General features: G+C 45.5%; 1 protein-coding gene across 1 annotated transcript in view; it reads left to right on the forward strand.

Moving 5' to 3' along the window:
• Nucleotides 1-20500, forward strand: part of LOC144695175 (cytosolic 5'-nucleotidase 1A-like) — an 88112-nt gene that overhangs the window by 32977 nt on the left and 34635 nt on the right. The window contains exon 3 of the mRNA XM_078566061.1: nt 10512-10634. Coding sequence (XP_078422187.1) covers nt 10512-10634 — 123 coding nt within the window. The remainder of the gene's footprint in view (nt 1-10511; nt 10635-20500) is intronic.

Below are 20500 nucleotides of genomic sequence, written 5' to 3' on the forward strand. Positions count from 1 at the left end.
ACACAGACACACAAGTTGCTCTCACACAGACACACACATTGCTCTCTCACACAGACAAACACATTCCTCTCATACACAGACACACACATTACTCTCATGCGGAGACACACACACATTGCTCTCACACACAGACACACAAATTGCTCTCACACAGACACACACTCATTACTCTCTCACACAGACACACACTCATTACTCTCTCACACAGACACACACATTACTCTCCTACACATACACACACATTGCTCTCACACACAGACACAGAAATTGCTCTCACACAGACACACACTCATTACTCTCTCACATAGACACACAAATTGCTCTCACACAGACGCAAACATTGCTCTCACACACAGATACACACATTGCTTTCTCACACACAGACACACACATTGTCCTCACACACAGACACACACATTACTCACACACACAGACACACACATTGCTCTCTCACACAGAGACACACATATTACTGTCTCACACAGACACACACATTTCTCTCACACACAGACACAGACAGGTTGCTCTCATATACAGGCACACACACATTGCTCTCAAACACAGCCACACATTGCTATCTCACACACAGACACACACATTGCTCTCTCATATACAGATGCACACACGTCACTCTCACACATAGACACACACACATTACGCTCATACACAGACACACATATTGCTCTCTCACACACAGACACACACATTGATCTCACACACTGACACACACATTGTCCTCTCACACAGAGACACATGTTGCTCTCTCACACAGACACACACATTGCTCTCACACACAGACACACACATTGTTCTCTCACACAGACACACACATTGATCTCACACACAGACACACACATTGCTCTCACACACAGACACATTACTCTCTCACACAGACACACAGATTGCTCTCATGCACAGACACGTATGTTGCTCTGTCACACAGACACACACATTGCTCTCATATACAGACACAGACATTGCTCTCACACACAGACACACACGTTGCTATCTCATGTCCACACACATTGCTCTCTCACGCAGACACACACATTGCTCTCTCATAGACATACACATTGCTCTCTCACAGAGACAGACACGTTACACCCTCACACAGACACACAGATTGCTCTCATGCACAGACACATATGTTGCTCTCTCACACAGACACACACATTGCTATCTCATAGACACACACATTGCTCTCTCATAGACACACACACATTGCTCTCTCATAGACACACACACATTGCTCTCTCACACACAGACACACACATTGCTTTCACACACGCACACACACATTGCTCTCTGAGATAGACACACACATTGCTCTCACACACGCACACACACATTGCTCTCACACACAGACATACACATTGCTGTCACACATGGACACACACATTGCTCGCTCACACAGACGCAAACATTGCTCTCACACACAGATACACACATTGCTCTCACACACAGACACACACATTGCTCTGACACACGCACACACACATTGCTCTCTGACACAGACACACACATTGCTGTCACACACAGACATACACATTGCTGTCACACACGGACACACACATTGCTCTCTCACACAGACGCAAACATTGCTGTCACACACAGATACACACATTGCTCTCACACACTGACACACACATTTCTCTCTCACACACAGACACACATATTGCTTGCTCACACACAGACACACACATTGCCCTCACACACAGACACACACATTGCTCAACACACAGAGACACACATTGCTCTCTCACACAGAGACACACATATTATTGTCTCACACAGACACACACATTTCTCTCACACACAGATACAGACAGGTTGCTCTCACATACAGGCACACACAAATTGCTCTCAAACACAGCCAGACATTGCTATCTCACACACAGACACACACATTGCTCTCTCGTAAACAGCCACACACACATTACTCTCACACATAGACACACACATTACTCTCATACACAGACACACACATTGCTCTCTCACACACAGACACACACATTGCTCTCACACACAGACACACACATTGCCCTCACACACACACATAGCTCTCTCACACAGACACACAGATTGCTCTCACACACAGACACACACACATTTCTCTCACACACAGACACACACACATTGCTCTCACACACATACACACACACATTGCTCTCACACACATACACACACATTACTCTCTCACACAGACACACAGATTGCTCTCATGCACAGACACATATGTTGCTCTCTCACACAGACACACACATTGCTCTCATATACAGACACACACATTGCTCGCTCACACACAGACACACACATTGCTATCTCATATCCACACACATTGCTCTCTCACGCAGACACACACATTGCTCTCTCATAGACATACACATTGCTCTCACACACAGACACACACATTGCTCTCTCACAGAGACACACACATTGCTCTCTCATAGATACACATTGGTCTCACACACAGACACACACATTGCTCTCTCACATAGACAGACACATTGCTCTCACACACAGACACACACATTGCTCTCTCACACACAGACACACATATTGTTTGCTCACACACACACACACACACATTGCCCTCACACAGAGACGCACACATTGCTCTCACACACATAGACACACACATTGCCCTCTCACACACAGACACACATATTGTTTGCTCACACACACACACACACACACACACACACACATTGCTCTCTCACACAGAGACACACATATTACTGTCTCACACAGACACACACATTTCTCTCACACACAGATACAGACAGGTTGCTCTCATACACAGGTACACACACATTGCTCTCTCGTAAACAGACACACACACATTACTCTCACACATAGACACACACACATTACTCTCATACACAGACACACACATTTCTCTCTCACACACAGACACACACATTGCTCTCACACACAGACACACACATTGCTCTCTCACACAGTCACACAGATGGCTATCTCATATCCACACATTGCTCTCTCACGCAGACACACACATTGCTCTCTCATAGACATACACATTGCTCTCACACACAGACACACACATTGCTCTCTCACACAGACACACACATTGCTCCCTCATAGACATACACATTGCTCTCTCACAGAGACAGACACATTGCTCTCTCACACAGACACACACATTGCTCTCACACACAGACACACACATTGCCCTCACACACACACATAGCTCTCTCACACAGACACACAGATTGCTCTCACACACAGACACACACACATTTCTCTCACACACAGACACACACACATTGCTCTCACACACATACACACACACATTGCTCTCACACACATACACACACATTACTCTCTCACACAGACACACAGATTGCTCTCATGCACAGACACATATGTTGCTCTCTCACACAGACACACACATTGCTCTCATATACAGACACACGCATTGCTCGCTCACACACAGACACACACATTGCTATCTCATATCCACACACATTGCTCTCTCACGCAGACACACACATTGCTATCTCATATCCACACACATTGCTCTCTCACGCAGACACACACATTGCTATCTCATATCCACACACATTGCTCTCACACACAGACACACAGATTGCTCTCATGCACAGACACATATGTTGCTCTCTCACACAGACACACACATTGCTCTCATATACAGACACACACATTGCTCGCTCACACACAGACACACACATTGCTATCTCATATCCACACACATTGCTCTCAAACACAGACACACACATTGCTCTCTCACAGAGACACACACATTGCTCTCTCATAGATACACATTGGTCTCACACACAGACACACACATTGCTCGCTCACACAGGCACACACATTGCTCTCTCACACAGACACACACATTGCTCTCACACACAGACACACACACATTGCTCTCACACACACAGACACACATTGGTCGCACACTCGCACATTGCTCTCTCACACACAGACACACACATTGCTCTCTCACACACAGACACACACATTGCTCTCTCATAGAGACACACACATTGCTCTCTCATAGATACACATTGGTCTCACACACAGACACACACATTGCTCTCTCACGCAGACACACACATTGATCTCACACACTGACACACACATTGTCCTCTCACACAGAGACACATGTTGCTCTCTCACACAGACACACACATTGCTCTCACACACTGACACACACATTGTTCTCTCACACAGACACACACATTGATCTCACACACAGACATACACATTGCTGTCACACGGACACACACATTACTCTCTCACACAGACACACACATTGCTCTCACATACAGACACACTCATTGCTCTCACACACAGACACACACATTGCTCTCACATACAGACATACGCGTTGCTCTCAAACACAGACACATACATTGCTCTCACACACACAGACACACACATTGCTCACATACACAGTCATACACACGTTACTCACAGACCGACACACACATTCGCTCACACACAGACACGCACATTGCTCCCATAGACAGACACACACATTACTCTCACACCAGCCATATTTTGCTCTCTCACACACAGACACGCACATTGCTCTCTGACACAGACACACAGATTGCTCCGACACATAGACACACAGATTGCTCTCACACACAGAGACACACATTGCTCTCACACACAGACACACACATTACTCTCTCACACAGACACACAGATTGCTGCCGCACACAGACACATACGTTGCTCTCTCACACAGACACACACATTGCTCTCACACACAGACACACAAGTTGCTCTCACACAGACACACACATTGCTCTCTCACACAGACAAACACATTCCTCTCATACACAGACACACACATTACTCTCATGCGGAGACACACACACATTGCTCTCACACACAGACACACAAATTGCTCTCACACAGACACACACTCATTACTCTCTCACACAGACACACACTCATTACTCTCTCACACAGACACACACATTACTCTCCTACACATACACACACATTGCTCTCACACACAGACACAGAAATTGCTCTCACACAGACACACACTCATTACTCTCTCACATAGACACACAAATTGCTCTCACACAGACGCAAACATTGCTCTCACACACAGATACACACATTGCTTTCTCACACACAGACACACACATTGTCCTCACACACAGACACACACATTACTCACACACACAGACACACACATTGCTCTCTCACACAGAGACACACATATTACTGTCTCACACAGACACACACATTTCTCTCACACACAGACACAGACAGGTTGCTCTCATATACAGGCACACACACATTGCTCTCAAACACAGCCACACATTGCTATCTCACACACAGACACACACATTGCTCTCTCATATACAGATGCACACACGTCACTCTCACACATAGACACACACACATTACGCTCATACACAGACACACATATTGCTCTCTCACACACAGACACACACATTGCTCTCACACACAGACACACACAATGCTCTCACACACAGACACACACATTACTCTCTCACACAGACACACAGATTGCTCTCATGCACAGACACACACATTGCAGTCTCACACACAGACACAGACATTGCTCTCACACACAGACACACACATTGCTCTCACACACAGACACACACATTTATCTCACACACAGACACACATTGCTAACTCTTATTCACACACATTGCTCTCTCACACAGACACATACTTTGCTCTCTCATAGACATACACATTGCTCTCTCACAGAGACACACAGATTGCTCTCTCATAGACAGATGCATTGCTCTCATCATAGACACACCTTGGTCTCACACACAGACACACACATTGCAGTCTCACACACAGACACATACATTGCTCTCACACACAGACACACACATTGCTCTCACACACACACACAGATTGCTCTCTCACACAGACACACAGATTGCTCTCACACACAGACACACACATTTACCTCACACACAGACACACATTGCTAACTCTTATTCACACACATTGCTCTCTCACACAGACACATACTTTGCTCTCTCATAGACATACACATTGCTCTCTCACACAGAGACACGCACATTGCTCTCTCATAGACACACACATTGCTCTCACACACAGACACACGCATTGCTCTCTCACACAGACACACAAATTGCTCTCCCACACAGACACACACATTGCTCTCACACACAGACACACACATTGCTCTCTCACACAGTCACACACATTGCTCTCACACACAGACATACACATTGCTGTCACACACGGACACACACATTACTCTCTCACACAGACACACACATTGCTCTCACATACAGACACACACGTTGCTCTCATACACAGTCACATAATTACTCACACACCGACACACACACATCACTCTCACACATAGAAACAAACAGACACGCATTTTGCTCCCATAGACAGACACACACACATTACTCACACACCGACACACACACATTACTCTCACACACAGACACACACATTACTCTCTCACACAGACACACAGATTGCTCCAACACACAGACACACCCATTGCTCTCACACACAGACACACACATTACTCTCTCACACAGACACACACATTGCTCTCACACACAGACATACACATTGCTCTCACACACGGACACACACATTACTCTCTCACACAGACACACACATTGCTCTCATACACAGACACATACATTGCTCTCACACACACAGACACACACATTGCTCTCATACACAGTCACATAATTACTCACACACCGACACACACACATTACTCTCACACACAGAAACAAACAGACACGCAATTTGCTCCCATAGACAGACACACACACATTACTCACACACCGACACACACACACATTACTCTCACACGCAGACACACACATTGCTCTCTCACACAGACACACAGATTGCTCCAACACACAGACACACACATTACTCTCTCACACAGGCACACACGTTACTCTCTCACACAGAGACCCAGATTGCTCTCTCACACAGACACACACACGTTTCTCTCATACACAGACACACACATTACTCTCACACACACAAACACACATTGCTCTCTCACACAGACACACTCATTGCTCTCGTACACAGACACACACGTTGCTCTCACACACAGACACACACATTTCTCTCACACAGACACACACTCATTACTCTCTCACATAGACACACACATTGCTCTCACACACAGAGACACACACATTGCTCGCACACACAGTTACACGCGTTGCTCTCACACACACAGAAACACATTGCTATCACACACAGACACACACATTGCTCTCACACAGACACACACATTGCTCTCTCATAGACACACACATTACTCTCTCACACAGACACACATATTGCTGTCACTCACAGACACACACATTACTCTCTCACACAGACACACACATTACTCTCTCACACAGACACACACATTGCTCTCACACACAGACACACACATTGCTTTCTCACACAGACACACACATTGCTCTCATACACAGACACACATTACTCTCATGCGCAGACACACACACATTGCTCTTACACACAGACACACAAATTGCTCTCTAATAGACACACACATTACTCTCTCACACAGACACACACAATGCTCTCACACAGACATACTCATTACTCTCTCACACAGACACACACATTGCTCTCACACACAGTCACACACGCTGCTCTCACACACACAGACACACATTGCTATCACACAAAGACACACACATTGCTCTAACACAGACACACATATTACTCTCATACACAGACACACACACTGCTCTCATACACAGACACACACATTGCTCTCACACATAGACACACACATTGCTCTCACACACCGAGACACACACATTGCTCGCACACACAGTCACATGCGTTGCTCTCACACACAGACACACATTGCTATCACACACAGACACACATTGCTCTCACACAGACACACACATTGCTCTCTCACACAGACACACACATTGCTCTCTCATCGACACACACATTACTCTCACACACAGACACACACATTGCTCTCTCACACAGACCCATCCTTCCTGCATCTACCCTGTCTAGTCCTGTTAGAAATTTATAGGCTTCTATGAGATCCACCCTCATTCTTCTGACCTCCAGCGAATATAATCCTAACCAACTCAATCTCTCCTCATATGTCAGTTCCACCATCCGAGGAATCAGTCTGGTAAACCTTCGCTGCACTCCCTCTATATCAAGAACATCCTTCCTCAGATAAGGAGACCAAAACTGCTCACAACATTCCAGGTGCGGTCTCACCAAGGCCCTGTACAATTGCAGCAAGACATTCCTATTCCTGTACTCGAATCCTCTGGCTATGAAGGCCAACATACCATTTGCCTTCTTTACCGCCTGCTGCACCTGCATGCTTACCTTCAGCGACTGGTGTACGAGGACACCTGGGTCTCGTTGCACATTCCCCTCTCTCAATTTATAGCCATTCAGATAATAATCCGCCTTCCTGTTTTTGCTACCAAAATGGATAACCTCACATTTATCCACATTATACTGCATCTGCCATGCATTTGCCCATTTACTCACCTTGTCCAATTCACACTGAAGCATCTCTGCATCCTCCTCACAGCTCACCCTCCCACCCAGCTTTGTGTCATCTGTAAATTTGGAGATATTACATTTAATTCCCTCATCTAAATCATTAATATATAGTGAATAACTGGGGTCCCAGCACCGATCCCTGTGGTACCCCACTAGTACTCCATTCAGATAAACACCCGTTTATTCCTACTCTGTTTCCTGTCTGCCAACCAGTTTTCTATCCATCTCAATACACTACCCCCAATCCGATGCGCTTTACTTTTACATGCTAATCTCTTATGTGGGACTTTGTCGAAAGCCTTCTGAAAGTCCAAATAAACCACATCCACTGGCTCCACCTCATCAACTCTACTAGTTACATTCTTGAAAAATTCCAGTAGATTTGTCAAGCATGATTTCCCTTTCGTAAATCCATGCTGACTCTGTCCGATTCTGCCACTGTTTTCCACGTGCTCAGCTATTAAATCTTTTATAATGGACTCCAGAATTTTCCCCACTACCGACGTCAGGCTGACTGGTCTATAATTCCCTGTTCTCTCTCTACCTCCCTTTTTAAATAGTGGGGTTACATTAGCTACCCTCCAATTTACAGGAACTGTTCCAGAGTCTATAGAATCTCGGAAGATGACCACCAATGCATCCACTCTTTCTAGGTCCACTTCCTTAAGTACTCTGGGATGTAGATTATCAGGCCCTGGGGATTTATCAGCCTTCAACCCATGAATTTCCCCAACACCATTTCCCTACTAATACTGATTTCTTTCAGTTCCTCCCTCTCACTAAACCCTGTGTTCCCCAACATTTCTGGTATGTTATTTGTGTCCTCCTTTGTGAAGACAGAACCAAAAGTATGTATTTATTTGGTCAGCCATTTCTTTGTTCCCCATTATAAATTCTCCTGTTTCTGACTGTAAGGCACCTACATTTGTCTTCACCAATCTTTTTCTCTTCACATACCTATAGAAACTTTTACAGTCAGTTCTTAGGTTCCCTGCAAGCTTACTGTCGTACTCTATTTCCCCCTTCTTAATCAATCCATTGGTCCTCCTTTGCTGAATTCTAAACTGCTCCCAATCCTCAGGTCTGTTGTTTTTTTCTGGCCAATTTGTATGCTTCGTCCTTGGATCTAACACTACCTCTAATTTCCCTTGTAAGCCATGGTTTGGCCACCTTTCCTGTTTTACTTTTGCGCCTCATACCATCGTAGTCTCCTTTATTAAGATTCAGGACCCTCGTCTCAGAATCAACTACGTCATTCTCCACTGAGCCCACTCACTGACCCCACTGACACCACTTACTGACCCCACTCACTGACCCCACTCACTGACCACAGTCACTGATCCAATTCACTGACCCCACTGACACCATTTACTGACCCCACTCTCTGACCCAATACACTGACCCCACTCACTGACCGCACTCACTGACCGCACTCACTGACCGCACTCACTGACCGCACTCACTGACCGCACTCACTGACCGCACTCACTGACCGCACTCACTGACCGCACTCACTGACCGCACTCACTGACCGCACTCACTGACCCCACTCACTGACCCCACTCACTGACCCCACTCACTGACCCCACTCTCTGACCCAACACACTGACACCACTGACCCCACTCACTGACCCCACTGACCCCACTCACTGACCCCACTCTCTGACCCAACACACTGACACCACTGACCCCACTCTCTGACCCCACTCACTGACCACACTGACCCCACTCTCTGACCCCACTCTCTGACCCCACTCACTGACCACACTGACCCCACTCACTGACCCCACTCTCTGACCCAACACACTGACACCACTGACCCCACTCTCTGACCCCACTCACTGACCACACTGACCCCACTCAGTGACCCCACTCTCTGATCCCACTCACTGACCACACTGACCCTACTCATTGACCTATTTTCTGTTCCTCTGCAGGACTGTCAGTCGAAAGATTCTGCATGACTGGTGGGAAGAGTCCAATTGAGTATTTGAAAGCTTATCACACCAACCTTTACCTATCAGCTGATTCAGAGAAAGTGCAAGATGCTATTGAGCAAGGTGAGCGCAGACCAATCATTCAGCTTTCCATGGTAACCCTTATCACACACCAAAGAAATATTTCAATGGTACAAACATGACCAAGGCAGTTACTTCACTGCTGCAGCCTGTAAGACTGTTCCACTGACCCCAGGGCTGCACAGAAGTGATTGCTCACTTTCAATTGAGTCTGTCTCTATTCAACATCTCCTTGTGTTGACCAGAACCTGCACGTAGTCATCGTCCTGGGGTGAGTATCCCATGTGTATACTCCTGATGTGACCTCTTCCACTCTCACTCAATCTGGGGCGATGTCATCATTTGGACTCCAGTTGTTAATTTGCAGTGTGAGCTTACCTAGACGAAAAGGATTCCTCGGGGTGAGGAGGGGGACTGATGTGCAAATGACACTCCTTAACTTCCGCATGGCACTCATCTTCAGTAGATAAGTGGTTACCTTCAGATTCACAAAAATCTGTTCTCTCTCTACTATTCCCAGTCCCCCTTTGGCCTTTAAATGTGTGATGATAACAAGAGTATTCACAGAGAAAGGTCATGAGAGTAATCACAGAGAGAGGGAGCAGAATAATCAGAGAGAGAGGGAACAGGGTAATTACAGAGAGAGGAGCAGAGTAATTACAGAGATAGGGAACAGCGTAATCAAAGAGAGAGAAGGGGAGCAGAGTAATTGCAGAGGGAGGGAACATAGTAATCAGAGAGACAGAGGGAACAGAGTAACCACAGAGGCAGGGAACAGAGTAATCACAAAGAGAGGGAACAAAGGAATCATAGAGAGAGGGACCAGAGTAAGCACAGAGAGAGGGAACAGAGTAACCAGACAGAGAGGGAGCAAAGCAATTACAGAGAGAGGGAACAGAGTAACCAGAGGGAGAGGGAGCAGAGTAATTACAGAGAGAGGGAACAGAGTAATCACAGAGAAAGGGAAGAGAGCAATCATGGAGAGAGGGAACAGAGTAATCAGAGAGAAACGGAGCAGAATAAACTTAGAGAGAGGGAACAGAGTAAGCACAGACAGATGGAACAGAGCAATCACAGAGAAAGGAAACAGAGCAATCACAGAGAGAGGGAACAGAGTAATCACAGGGCAAGAGAACAGAATAATCACAGAGAGAGGAAGCAGAGTAATCTCAGAGAGAGGGAACAGAGTAATCAGCGAGAGATAGAACAGAGTAATCACAGGGAGAGGGAGCTGAGTAATCGCAGGAAGAGGGAACAGATTAATTGTCCAGGGAAGGAACAAAGTATTCACAGACAGAGAGCAGAATAATCACTAAGAGAGGAGACAGATTAATTGCAGACAGAGGGAACAGAGTATTCGTGGTGAGAGGGAACAAAGCAGTCACAGTGAGAGGGAACAGCATAATCACAGAAAAAAGAGACAGAGTAATCACAGAGAGAGGGATGAGGATAAGCACAGAGATAGAGAGAGAACAGAGTAATCACAGATAGAGGGAACAGAGTAATCATAGAGAGAAAGACCAGAATAATCATAAAGGGAGGGACCAGAATAATCACAGAAACAGGGAACAGAGTAATCACAGAGAGAGGAGACAGAGTAATTGCAGAGAGAGGGAACATAATAATTGTAGAGAGAGGGAACAGAGTAAACACAGGCAGAGCATACAGTGTAATTGAAAGAGAGGGAACAGAGTAATCACAATGAGAGAGGAGACAGGTAATTGCAGAGGGAATGAACAGAGTAATCACAGAGAGAGAGAACTGATTAATCACAGAGAGCGAAAACAGAATAATCACAGAGAGAGGGAACTGAGTAATCAGATAGATAGGGACAAAGTAATGGCAGAGAGAGTGAACAAAGTAATCGCAGAGAGAGGGAACAGGCTAATCATAAAGAGGGGGAAGAGAGTAAGCACAGAGGGAGGAAACAGAGTAATTGCAAAGAGACAGAAAACAGTAATCACAGAGAGAGAAAACAATGTAATCACAGAGATCAAGAACAGAGTAATCACAGAGAGAGGGTGCTGAGTAATCAGAGAGAGGGAACAGAGTAATCACAGAGAGAGGGAGCTGAGTAATCAGAGAGAGAAAGGGAAGAGAGTAATCACAGAAAGTGGGAGCAGAGTAATCACAGAGCGAGGGACCATAGCAATCAGAGAGATGGGACAAAGTAATGGCAGAGAGAGTGAAGAGAATAATCATAGAGATAGAGAACAGAGTAATCACAGAGAGAGGAGACAGGGTAATTGCAGAGGGAGTGAACAGAGTAATCCCACAGAGAGGGAACAAATTAATCACGGAGAGAGAGAGCAGAGCAATCACAGATGGAGGGAACATATTAATCAGAGAGAGAGAGAGAACAGGGTAATCACTGAGAGATTGAACAGAGTAATCACAGAGAGAGTGAACAGAGTAATCATAGAGAGAGGGAACAGAGCAATCACAGAGGGACAAAGTAATGACAGAGAGAGGGAACAGAGTTAATCACCAAGGGACAGTACAAAGTAATCACCAAAAGAAGGGACGGTGTAATCACAGAGAGAGGAGCAAAATAATTGCACAGAAAGGAACACAGGAATCACAGAGAGAGGGGACAGAGTTATTAGAGGGAGGGAACAGAGTAATCACAGAGGAAAAGAGCTCAGTATTCTAGAGAGAGGGGTCAGAATAAATATAGAGAGAGGAGACAATGTAATAGCAGAGAGAGTGAACAGACTAATGGCAGAGAGAGGGAACAGAGTGATCTCAGAGAGGGAAGCAGAGTAATCACAGATAGAGGGAACAGAATAATCATAGAGAGAGGGAGCAGATGAATCACAGAGAGAGGGAGCAGAGTAATCACAGAGAGGGAGCATAGTATTCACAGAGGGTACAGAGTAATCATAGAGATAGGGAACAGCGTAATCACAGAGAGAGGGAACAAAGTAATCACACAGGGAGGGAGCAGAGTAATCACAAATAGAGGGAATAGATTAATCAGAGAGAGAGAGAGAGAACAGTGTAATCACAGAGAGAGGGTGCAGAGTAATCACAGAAAGAGGAACAGAGTAATCATAGAGGGAGAGAACAGAGTAATCACAGAGAGAGGAAACAGGGCAATTACAGAGAGAGTGAACAGAATATTGTAGAGAGAGGACAGAGAGCAATCACAGAGAGAGGGAGTAGAGTAGTCACAGAGAGGGAACAGAGTAATCAATTAGAGAGGGAACAAATTAGTCACAGAGAGAAGGTACAGAATGATCATGAGAAAAGGAACAGAATAATCACAGAGAAGGAACTGAGTAATCATGGAAAGAAGGAACAGAGTAATCAGAGGGAGAGGAGACAGCATAATTGCAGAAAGAGGGAACTGAGTAATTACAGAGAGAAGGAACAGAGTATTCATGGAGAGGATGAACAGAGTCATCACAGGGAGAGGGAGCAGAGTAATCATAGAGAGAGTGTACAGAGTAAGCACAATCAGAGGGAACAGAGAGAAGAAACAGAGTAATCGCAGAGAGAGGGACAGAGTAATCACAGAGAATGAACAGAGTAATCATGGAGAGAAGGAATGGAGTAAACACAGGGAGAGGAGACAGCTTAATTGCAGGGAGAGGGAACAGTGTAATCACAGACATAGTGAACAAATTAATCACAAATTAATAATTTAATCACCCACTATGAACATCCTGGGGGGTTATCATTGACCAGAAACTGAACTGGACTAGCCATATAAATACTGCGGCTACAAGAGCAGGTCAGAGGCTAGGAATAGTGTGATGAGTAACTCGCCTCTTGACTCCCTAAAGCCTGTCCACCATCTACAAGGCACAAGTCAGGATTGTAATGGAATACTCCCCACTTTCCTGGATGAGTGCAGATCCAACAACACTCAAGAAGCTTGACACCACCCAGGACAAAGCAGCCCGCTTGATTGGAACCACATCCACAAACATTCACTCCCTCCACCACCGACGCACAGTAACAGCAGTGTGTACCATCTACAAGATGCACAGCAGGAACTCATCAAGGCTCCTTAAACAGCACCTTCCAAACCCACGACCACTACCACCTGGAAGGACAAGGGCAGCAGATAGATGGAAACACCACCACCTAGAAGTTCCCTCCCAAGTCACTCACCATCCTGACTTGGAAATATTCACCATTCCTTCACTGTCACTGGGTCAAAATCCTGGAATTCCCTCTCTAACAGCCCTGTGGGTGTACCTACACCACATGGAATGCAGCGGTTCAAAAATGCAGCTCACCACCACCTTCTCAAGGGCAACTAGGGATCGGCAATAAATGCTGACCCAGCCAGTGAAGCCCACATCCCGTGAATCAATTAAAAAATATATTCATGGGGGAGTGACACTGGTTGCTTATACTCATGGAGAGTGACTCTGATTGTGTACACCATGGAGAGTGAGTCTGAGTACACTCATGCAGAGTTACTCTGACTATGGACACTGTTGGAGACTATCTCTGAGTATACGCTTGGAGAGTGACTCTGATTGTGTACACACTTGGAGAGTAACTGAGTACACTCTTGGAGTTTGGCTCTGACTGAGTACACTCTTGGAGTTTGGCTCTGACTGAGTACACTCTTGGAGTTTGGCTCTGACTGAGTACACTCTTGGAGTGTGACTCTGATCAAGCACACTTTTGGAGAGTGATTCTAAATGTGTACACTCTTAAAGTGTGACTCCGATTACACTCTTGCAGATTGTATATACTCTTGGAGACTATCTCTGAGTACACTCTTGGAGGGTGACTCTGATTGTGTACGCTCTTGGAGAGTCACTCTGCGTACACTGTTGGAGAATGACTGATTGTGTACACTCATGAAGTGTGTCTCTAAGTACACTTTTGGAGAGTGATTTATTGCGTACATTGATGGAAGAGAGACTCTGATTGCGTATAATCATGAAGAGTGACACTGAGTTCACTCTTGGAGAGTGACTCTGATTGAGTACATCTTGAAGTGTAACGCTGATTGAGTTCACTCTTGGAGAGTGTCTGATTGTGTACACACTTGGATTGTGACTCTGATTTTATACACTCTTGGGGTGTGACTCTGAGTTCACTCTTGGAGAGTGACTCTAATTGTGGTGTACACTGTTGGAGAGTGAGTGATTGTGTACACTCATGGAGTGTGTCTCTGAGTACACTCCTGGAGAGTGGCTCTGACTGTGTACACTCTTGAAGTGTGACTCTCAGTTCACTTTTGGAGAGTGACTCTGATTGTGTACACTCATGGACAGGAGACTCTGATTGTGTGCACTCATGGAGAGTGACTGATTGTGTACACACTTGGAGAGTGACTCTGGGTATGCTCTTGGAGAGTGACACTGATTGCCAACACTCATGGAAAGCAACTCTGAGTACACTCTTGGAGAGTGATTCTGATTGTGTACACTCTTGGGGAGTGACTGATTGTGTACACACTTGGAGAGTGACTCTGGGTATGCTCTTGGAGAGTGACACTGATTGCCAACACGCATGTAGAGCAACTCTGAGTACACTCTTGGAGAGTGATTCTGATTGTGTACAGTCTTGGGGAGTAACCCTGAGTACACTCTTGGAAAGTGTCACAGATTTTGTACACTCTTGGAAAGTGACTCTGATTGTGTATACTCATCGAGAGAGACTCTGTTTGTATACACTAAAGAACAGTGACTCTAATTGTGTACATTCAAGGAGAGTGACTCTGTGTGTACTCATAGAAGAGTGATCCTTATTGTGCATACTCATGAAGAGTGATTCTAATTGTGTATATTCTTGGGCGAGTGACACTAACAGTGTACACTTGTGGAAGAGAGACTTTGATTGTGTACACTCACGGAAGAGAGACTCTGATTGTGTATACTCATGGAGAGTGACTCTGATTGTGAATGCTGATGAAGAGTGACTCTGGCTGTGTATACTCATGGGAGAGTGACTCTGAGTGGGTACACTCATGGAGAGTGACTCTGATTGTGTACACACTTGGAGAGTAACTGAGTACACTCATGGAGTTTGGCTCTGACTGTGTACACTCTTGGAGTGTGACTCTGATCAAGCACACTTTTGGAGAGTGATTCTAAATGTGTACACTCTTAAAGTGTGACTCCGATTACACTCATGCAGATTGTATACACTCTTGGAGACTATCTCTGAGTACGCTCTTGGAGGGTGACTCTGATTGTGTACGCTCTTGGAGTGCGACTCTGAGTTCACTCTTGGAGAGTCACTCTGATTGTGTACGCTCTTGGAGAGTCACTCTGCGTATACTGTTGGAGAATGACTGATTGTGTACACTCATGGAGTGTGTCTCTAAGCACACTTTTGGAGAGTGATTTATTGCCTACATTGATGGAAGAGACACTCTGATTGCGTATAATCATGAAGAGTGACACTGAGTTCACTCTTGGAGAGTGACTCTGATTGTGTACACTCTTGAAGTGAATCTGAGTTCACTCTTGGAGAATGACTCTGATTGAGTACATCTTGAAGTGTGACGCTGATTGAGTTCACTCTTGGAGAGTGTCTGATTGTGTACACACTTGGATTGTGACTCTGGTTTTATACACTCTTGGGGTGCGACTCTGAGTTCACTCTTGGAGAGTGACTCTGATTGTATACACACTTGGAGAGTGACTCTGAGTACACTCATGCAGAGTGACTCTGGTTGTGTACATTCTTGGAGAGTGATTCTGTTTGTATACACTGTTGGAGAGTGACTGATTGTGTACACTCATGGAGTGTGTCTCTGAGTACACTCCTGGAGAGTGGCTCTGACTGTGTACACTCTTGAAGTGTGACTCTCAATTCACTTTGGAGAGTGACTCTGATTGTGTACACTCATGGACAGGAGACTCTGATTGTGTACACACTTGGAGAGTGACTCTGGGTATGCTCTTGGAGAGTGACACTGATTGCCAACACTCATGGAGAGCAACTCTGAGTACACTCTTGGAGAGTGATTCTGATTGTGTACACTCTTGGGGAGTAACCCTGAGTACACTCTTGGAAAGTGTCACAGATTTTGTACACTCTTGGAAATTGACTCTGATTGTGTATACTCATCGAGAGAGACTCTGTTTGTATACACTAAAGAACAGTGACTCTAATTGTGTACATTCAAGGAGAGTGACTCTGTGTGTACTCATAGAAGAGTGATCCTTATTGTGCATACTCATGAAGAGTGATTCTAATTGTGTATATTCTTGGGCGAGTGACACTGACAGTGTACACTTGTGGAAGAGAGACTTTGATTGTGTACACTCACGGAAGAGAGACTCTGATTGTGTATACTCATGGAGAGTGACTCTGATTGTGAATGCTGATGAAGAGTGACTCTGGTTGTGTATACTCATGGGAGAGTGACTCTGAGTGGGTACACTCATGGAGAGTGACTCTGATTGTGTATACACATGGAGAGTGACTCTGATTGTGTATACACATGTGACGGTGACTCTGATTGGGCATATTCATTGAGACTGACTCTGATTGTATATACTGATGGAGAGTGACTCTGATGGTGTATACTCTTGGAGAGTGACTCTGATTTTGTGTACTGATGGAGAATGACTGTGATTGTGTATACTGATGAAAGAGTGATTCTGGTTGTGTATACTGATGGAGAGTGTCTCTGATTGTGTATACTCATGGGAGAGTGACTCTGATTGTGTACAGTCATGGAGAGTACCTTTGATTGTGTACACTCATTGAGAATGACTCTGGTTGTGTATAATCATGGTAAGGTGACTCTGATTGTGTATACTGATGAGCAGGTGGCTCTGGTTGTGTGCACTCATGAAGAGTGACTCTGACGGTGTACAGTCTTGGAGAGTGACTCTGTGCATACTCATGGAGAGTGACACTGATTGTGTATTCTAATGGAGCGTGACTCTGAATGTGTACACTCATGGAGAGTGACTCTGAATGTGTACATTCTTGGAGAGTGATTCTGTTTGTGGTGTACACTGTTGGAGAGTGACTGATTGTGTACACTCATGGAGTGTGTCTCTGAGTACACTCCTGGAGAATGGCTCTGATTGTGTACACTCTTGGAGTGTGACTCTCAGTTCACTTTTGGAGAGTGACTCTAATTGTGTACACTCATGGACAGGAGACTCTGACTGCATGTACTCATGGAGAGCAACTGATTATGTACACACTTGGTGAGTGACTCTGGGTACACTCTTGGAGAGTGACACTGATTGTCCACACTCATGGAAAGCAACTCTGAGTACACTCTTGGAGAGTGCTTCTGATTGTGTACACTCTTGGGGAGTAACCCTGAGTACACTCTTGAAGAGTGACACAGATTTTGTACACTTTTGGAGAGTTACTCTGATTGTGTATACTCATGGACAGTGACTCTAATTGTGTACATTCATGGAGAATGACTCTGTGTGTATTCATAGAAGAGTGGTCCTTATTGTGCATACTCATGAAGAGTGATTCTAATTGTTTATATTCTTGGGCGATGACACTGACGGTGTACACTTGTGGAAGAGAGACTCTGATTGCGTATACTTGTGGAGAGTGACTCTGATTGTGAATGCTGATGAAGAGTGACACTAGTTGTGTATACTCATGGGAGAATGACTCTGATGGTGCACACTCTTGGAAAGTGACTCTGTGTATACTCATGGAGAGCGACGCTGATTGTGTACACTCATGGAGAGTGACTCTGGTTGTGTATACTCTTAGTGAGTGACTCTAAGTGGCAGATGGAATTTAACCTTGAAAAGTGTGAGGTGATACACTTTGGAAGGAGTAATTTGACAAGTAAGTATTCAATGAACGGCATGACACTAGGAAGTTCTGAGGAACAAAGTGACCTTGGCGTGTGTGTCCGTAGATCTCTGAAGGCAGAGGGCATGTTAATGGGGTGGTGAAAAAGGCATATGGGACATTTGCCTCAGGATTACTCCCTGTGCCACGTGCCAGTGAGGCTAGAAATAGGAAGATAGAGCAGCTAAACACGTGGCTGAACAGATGGTGTGGGAGGGAAGGTTTCCGATATCTGGATCATTGGGATCTCTTCCGGGGCAGGTGAGACCTGTACAAGAAGGACAGGTTGCATCTAAACTGAGGGGCACCAATAGCCTGGCTGCAAGGTTTGCTAGCGTCACTCGGGAGGATTTAAACTAGTATGGCAGGGGGGTGGAAACCAGAGCAATAGGTCAGCAGGTGAAATAAGGCATCAAGGCCGCATTTGACCAAGTGTAGCATCAAGGAGCCCTAGCAAAACTGGAGTCAGTGGGAATTAGGGGGAAAACTCTGCACTGGTTGGAGTCATACCTAGCACAAAGGAAGATTGTTGTGGTTGTTGGAGGTCAATCACTGCAGCAGTTCCTCAGGGTAGTGTCCTCAGCCCAACCATCTTCAGCTGCTTCATCAATGACCTTCCTCCCATCGAGAGGTCAGAAGTGGGGATGTTCACTGATGATTGCACAATGTTCAGCACATTCGCAACTCCTCAGACACTGAAGCGGCCCATGTCCAAATGCAGCAAGACCTGGATAATATCCAGTCTTGGGCTGACAAGTGGCAAGTAACATTCGCACCACACAAGTGTCAGGCAATGACCGTCTCCTAAAGAGAGAATCCAACCATTGCCCTTTGACATTCAGTGGCATTACCATCACTGAATCCCCCACTATCAACGTCCTGGGGGTTACCATTGACCAGAAACTGAACTGGACTAGCCAAATAAATACTGTGGCTTCAAGAACAGGTCAGAGGCTAGGAATCCTGTGACGAGTAGCTCACCTCCCGACTCCCCAAAGTCTGTCCACCATCTACAAGGCACAAGTGTGATGGAATACTCCCCACTTGCCTGGATGAGTACACCTCCAACGACACTCAAGAAGCTTGACACCACCCAGGACAAAGCAGCTCGCTTGATTGGAACCACATCCACAAACATTCACTCC

This window comes from Cetorhinus maximus, chromosome 21 (assembly GCF_964194155.1).
Source record: "Cetorhinus maximus chromosome 21, sCetMax3.hap1.1, whole genome shotgun sequence".
Taxonomy (NCBI): Eukaryota; Metazoa; Chordata; class Chondrichthyes; order Lamniformes; family Cetorhinidae; genus Cetorhinus; species Cetorhinus maximus.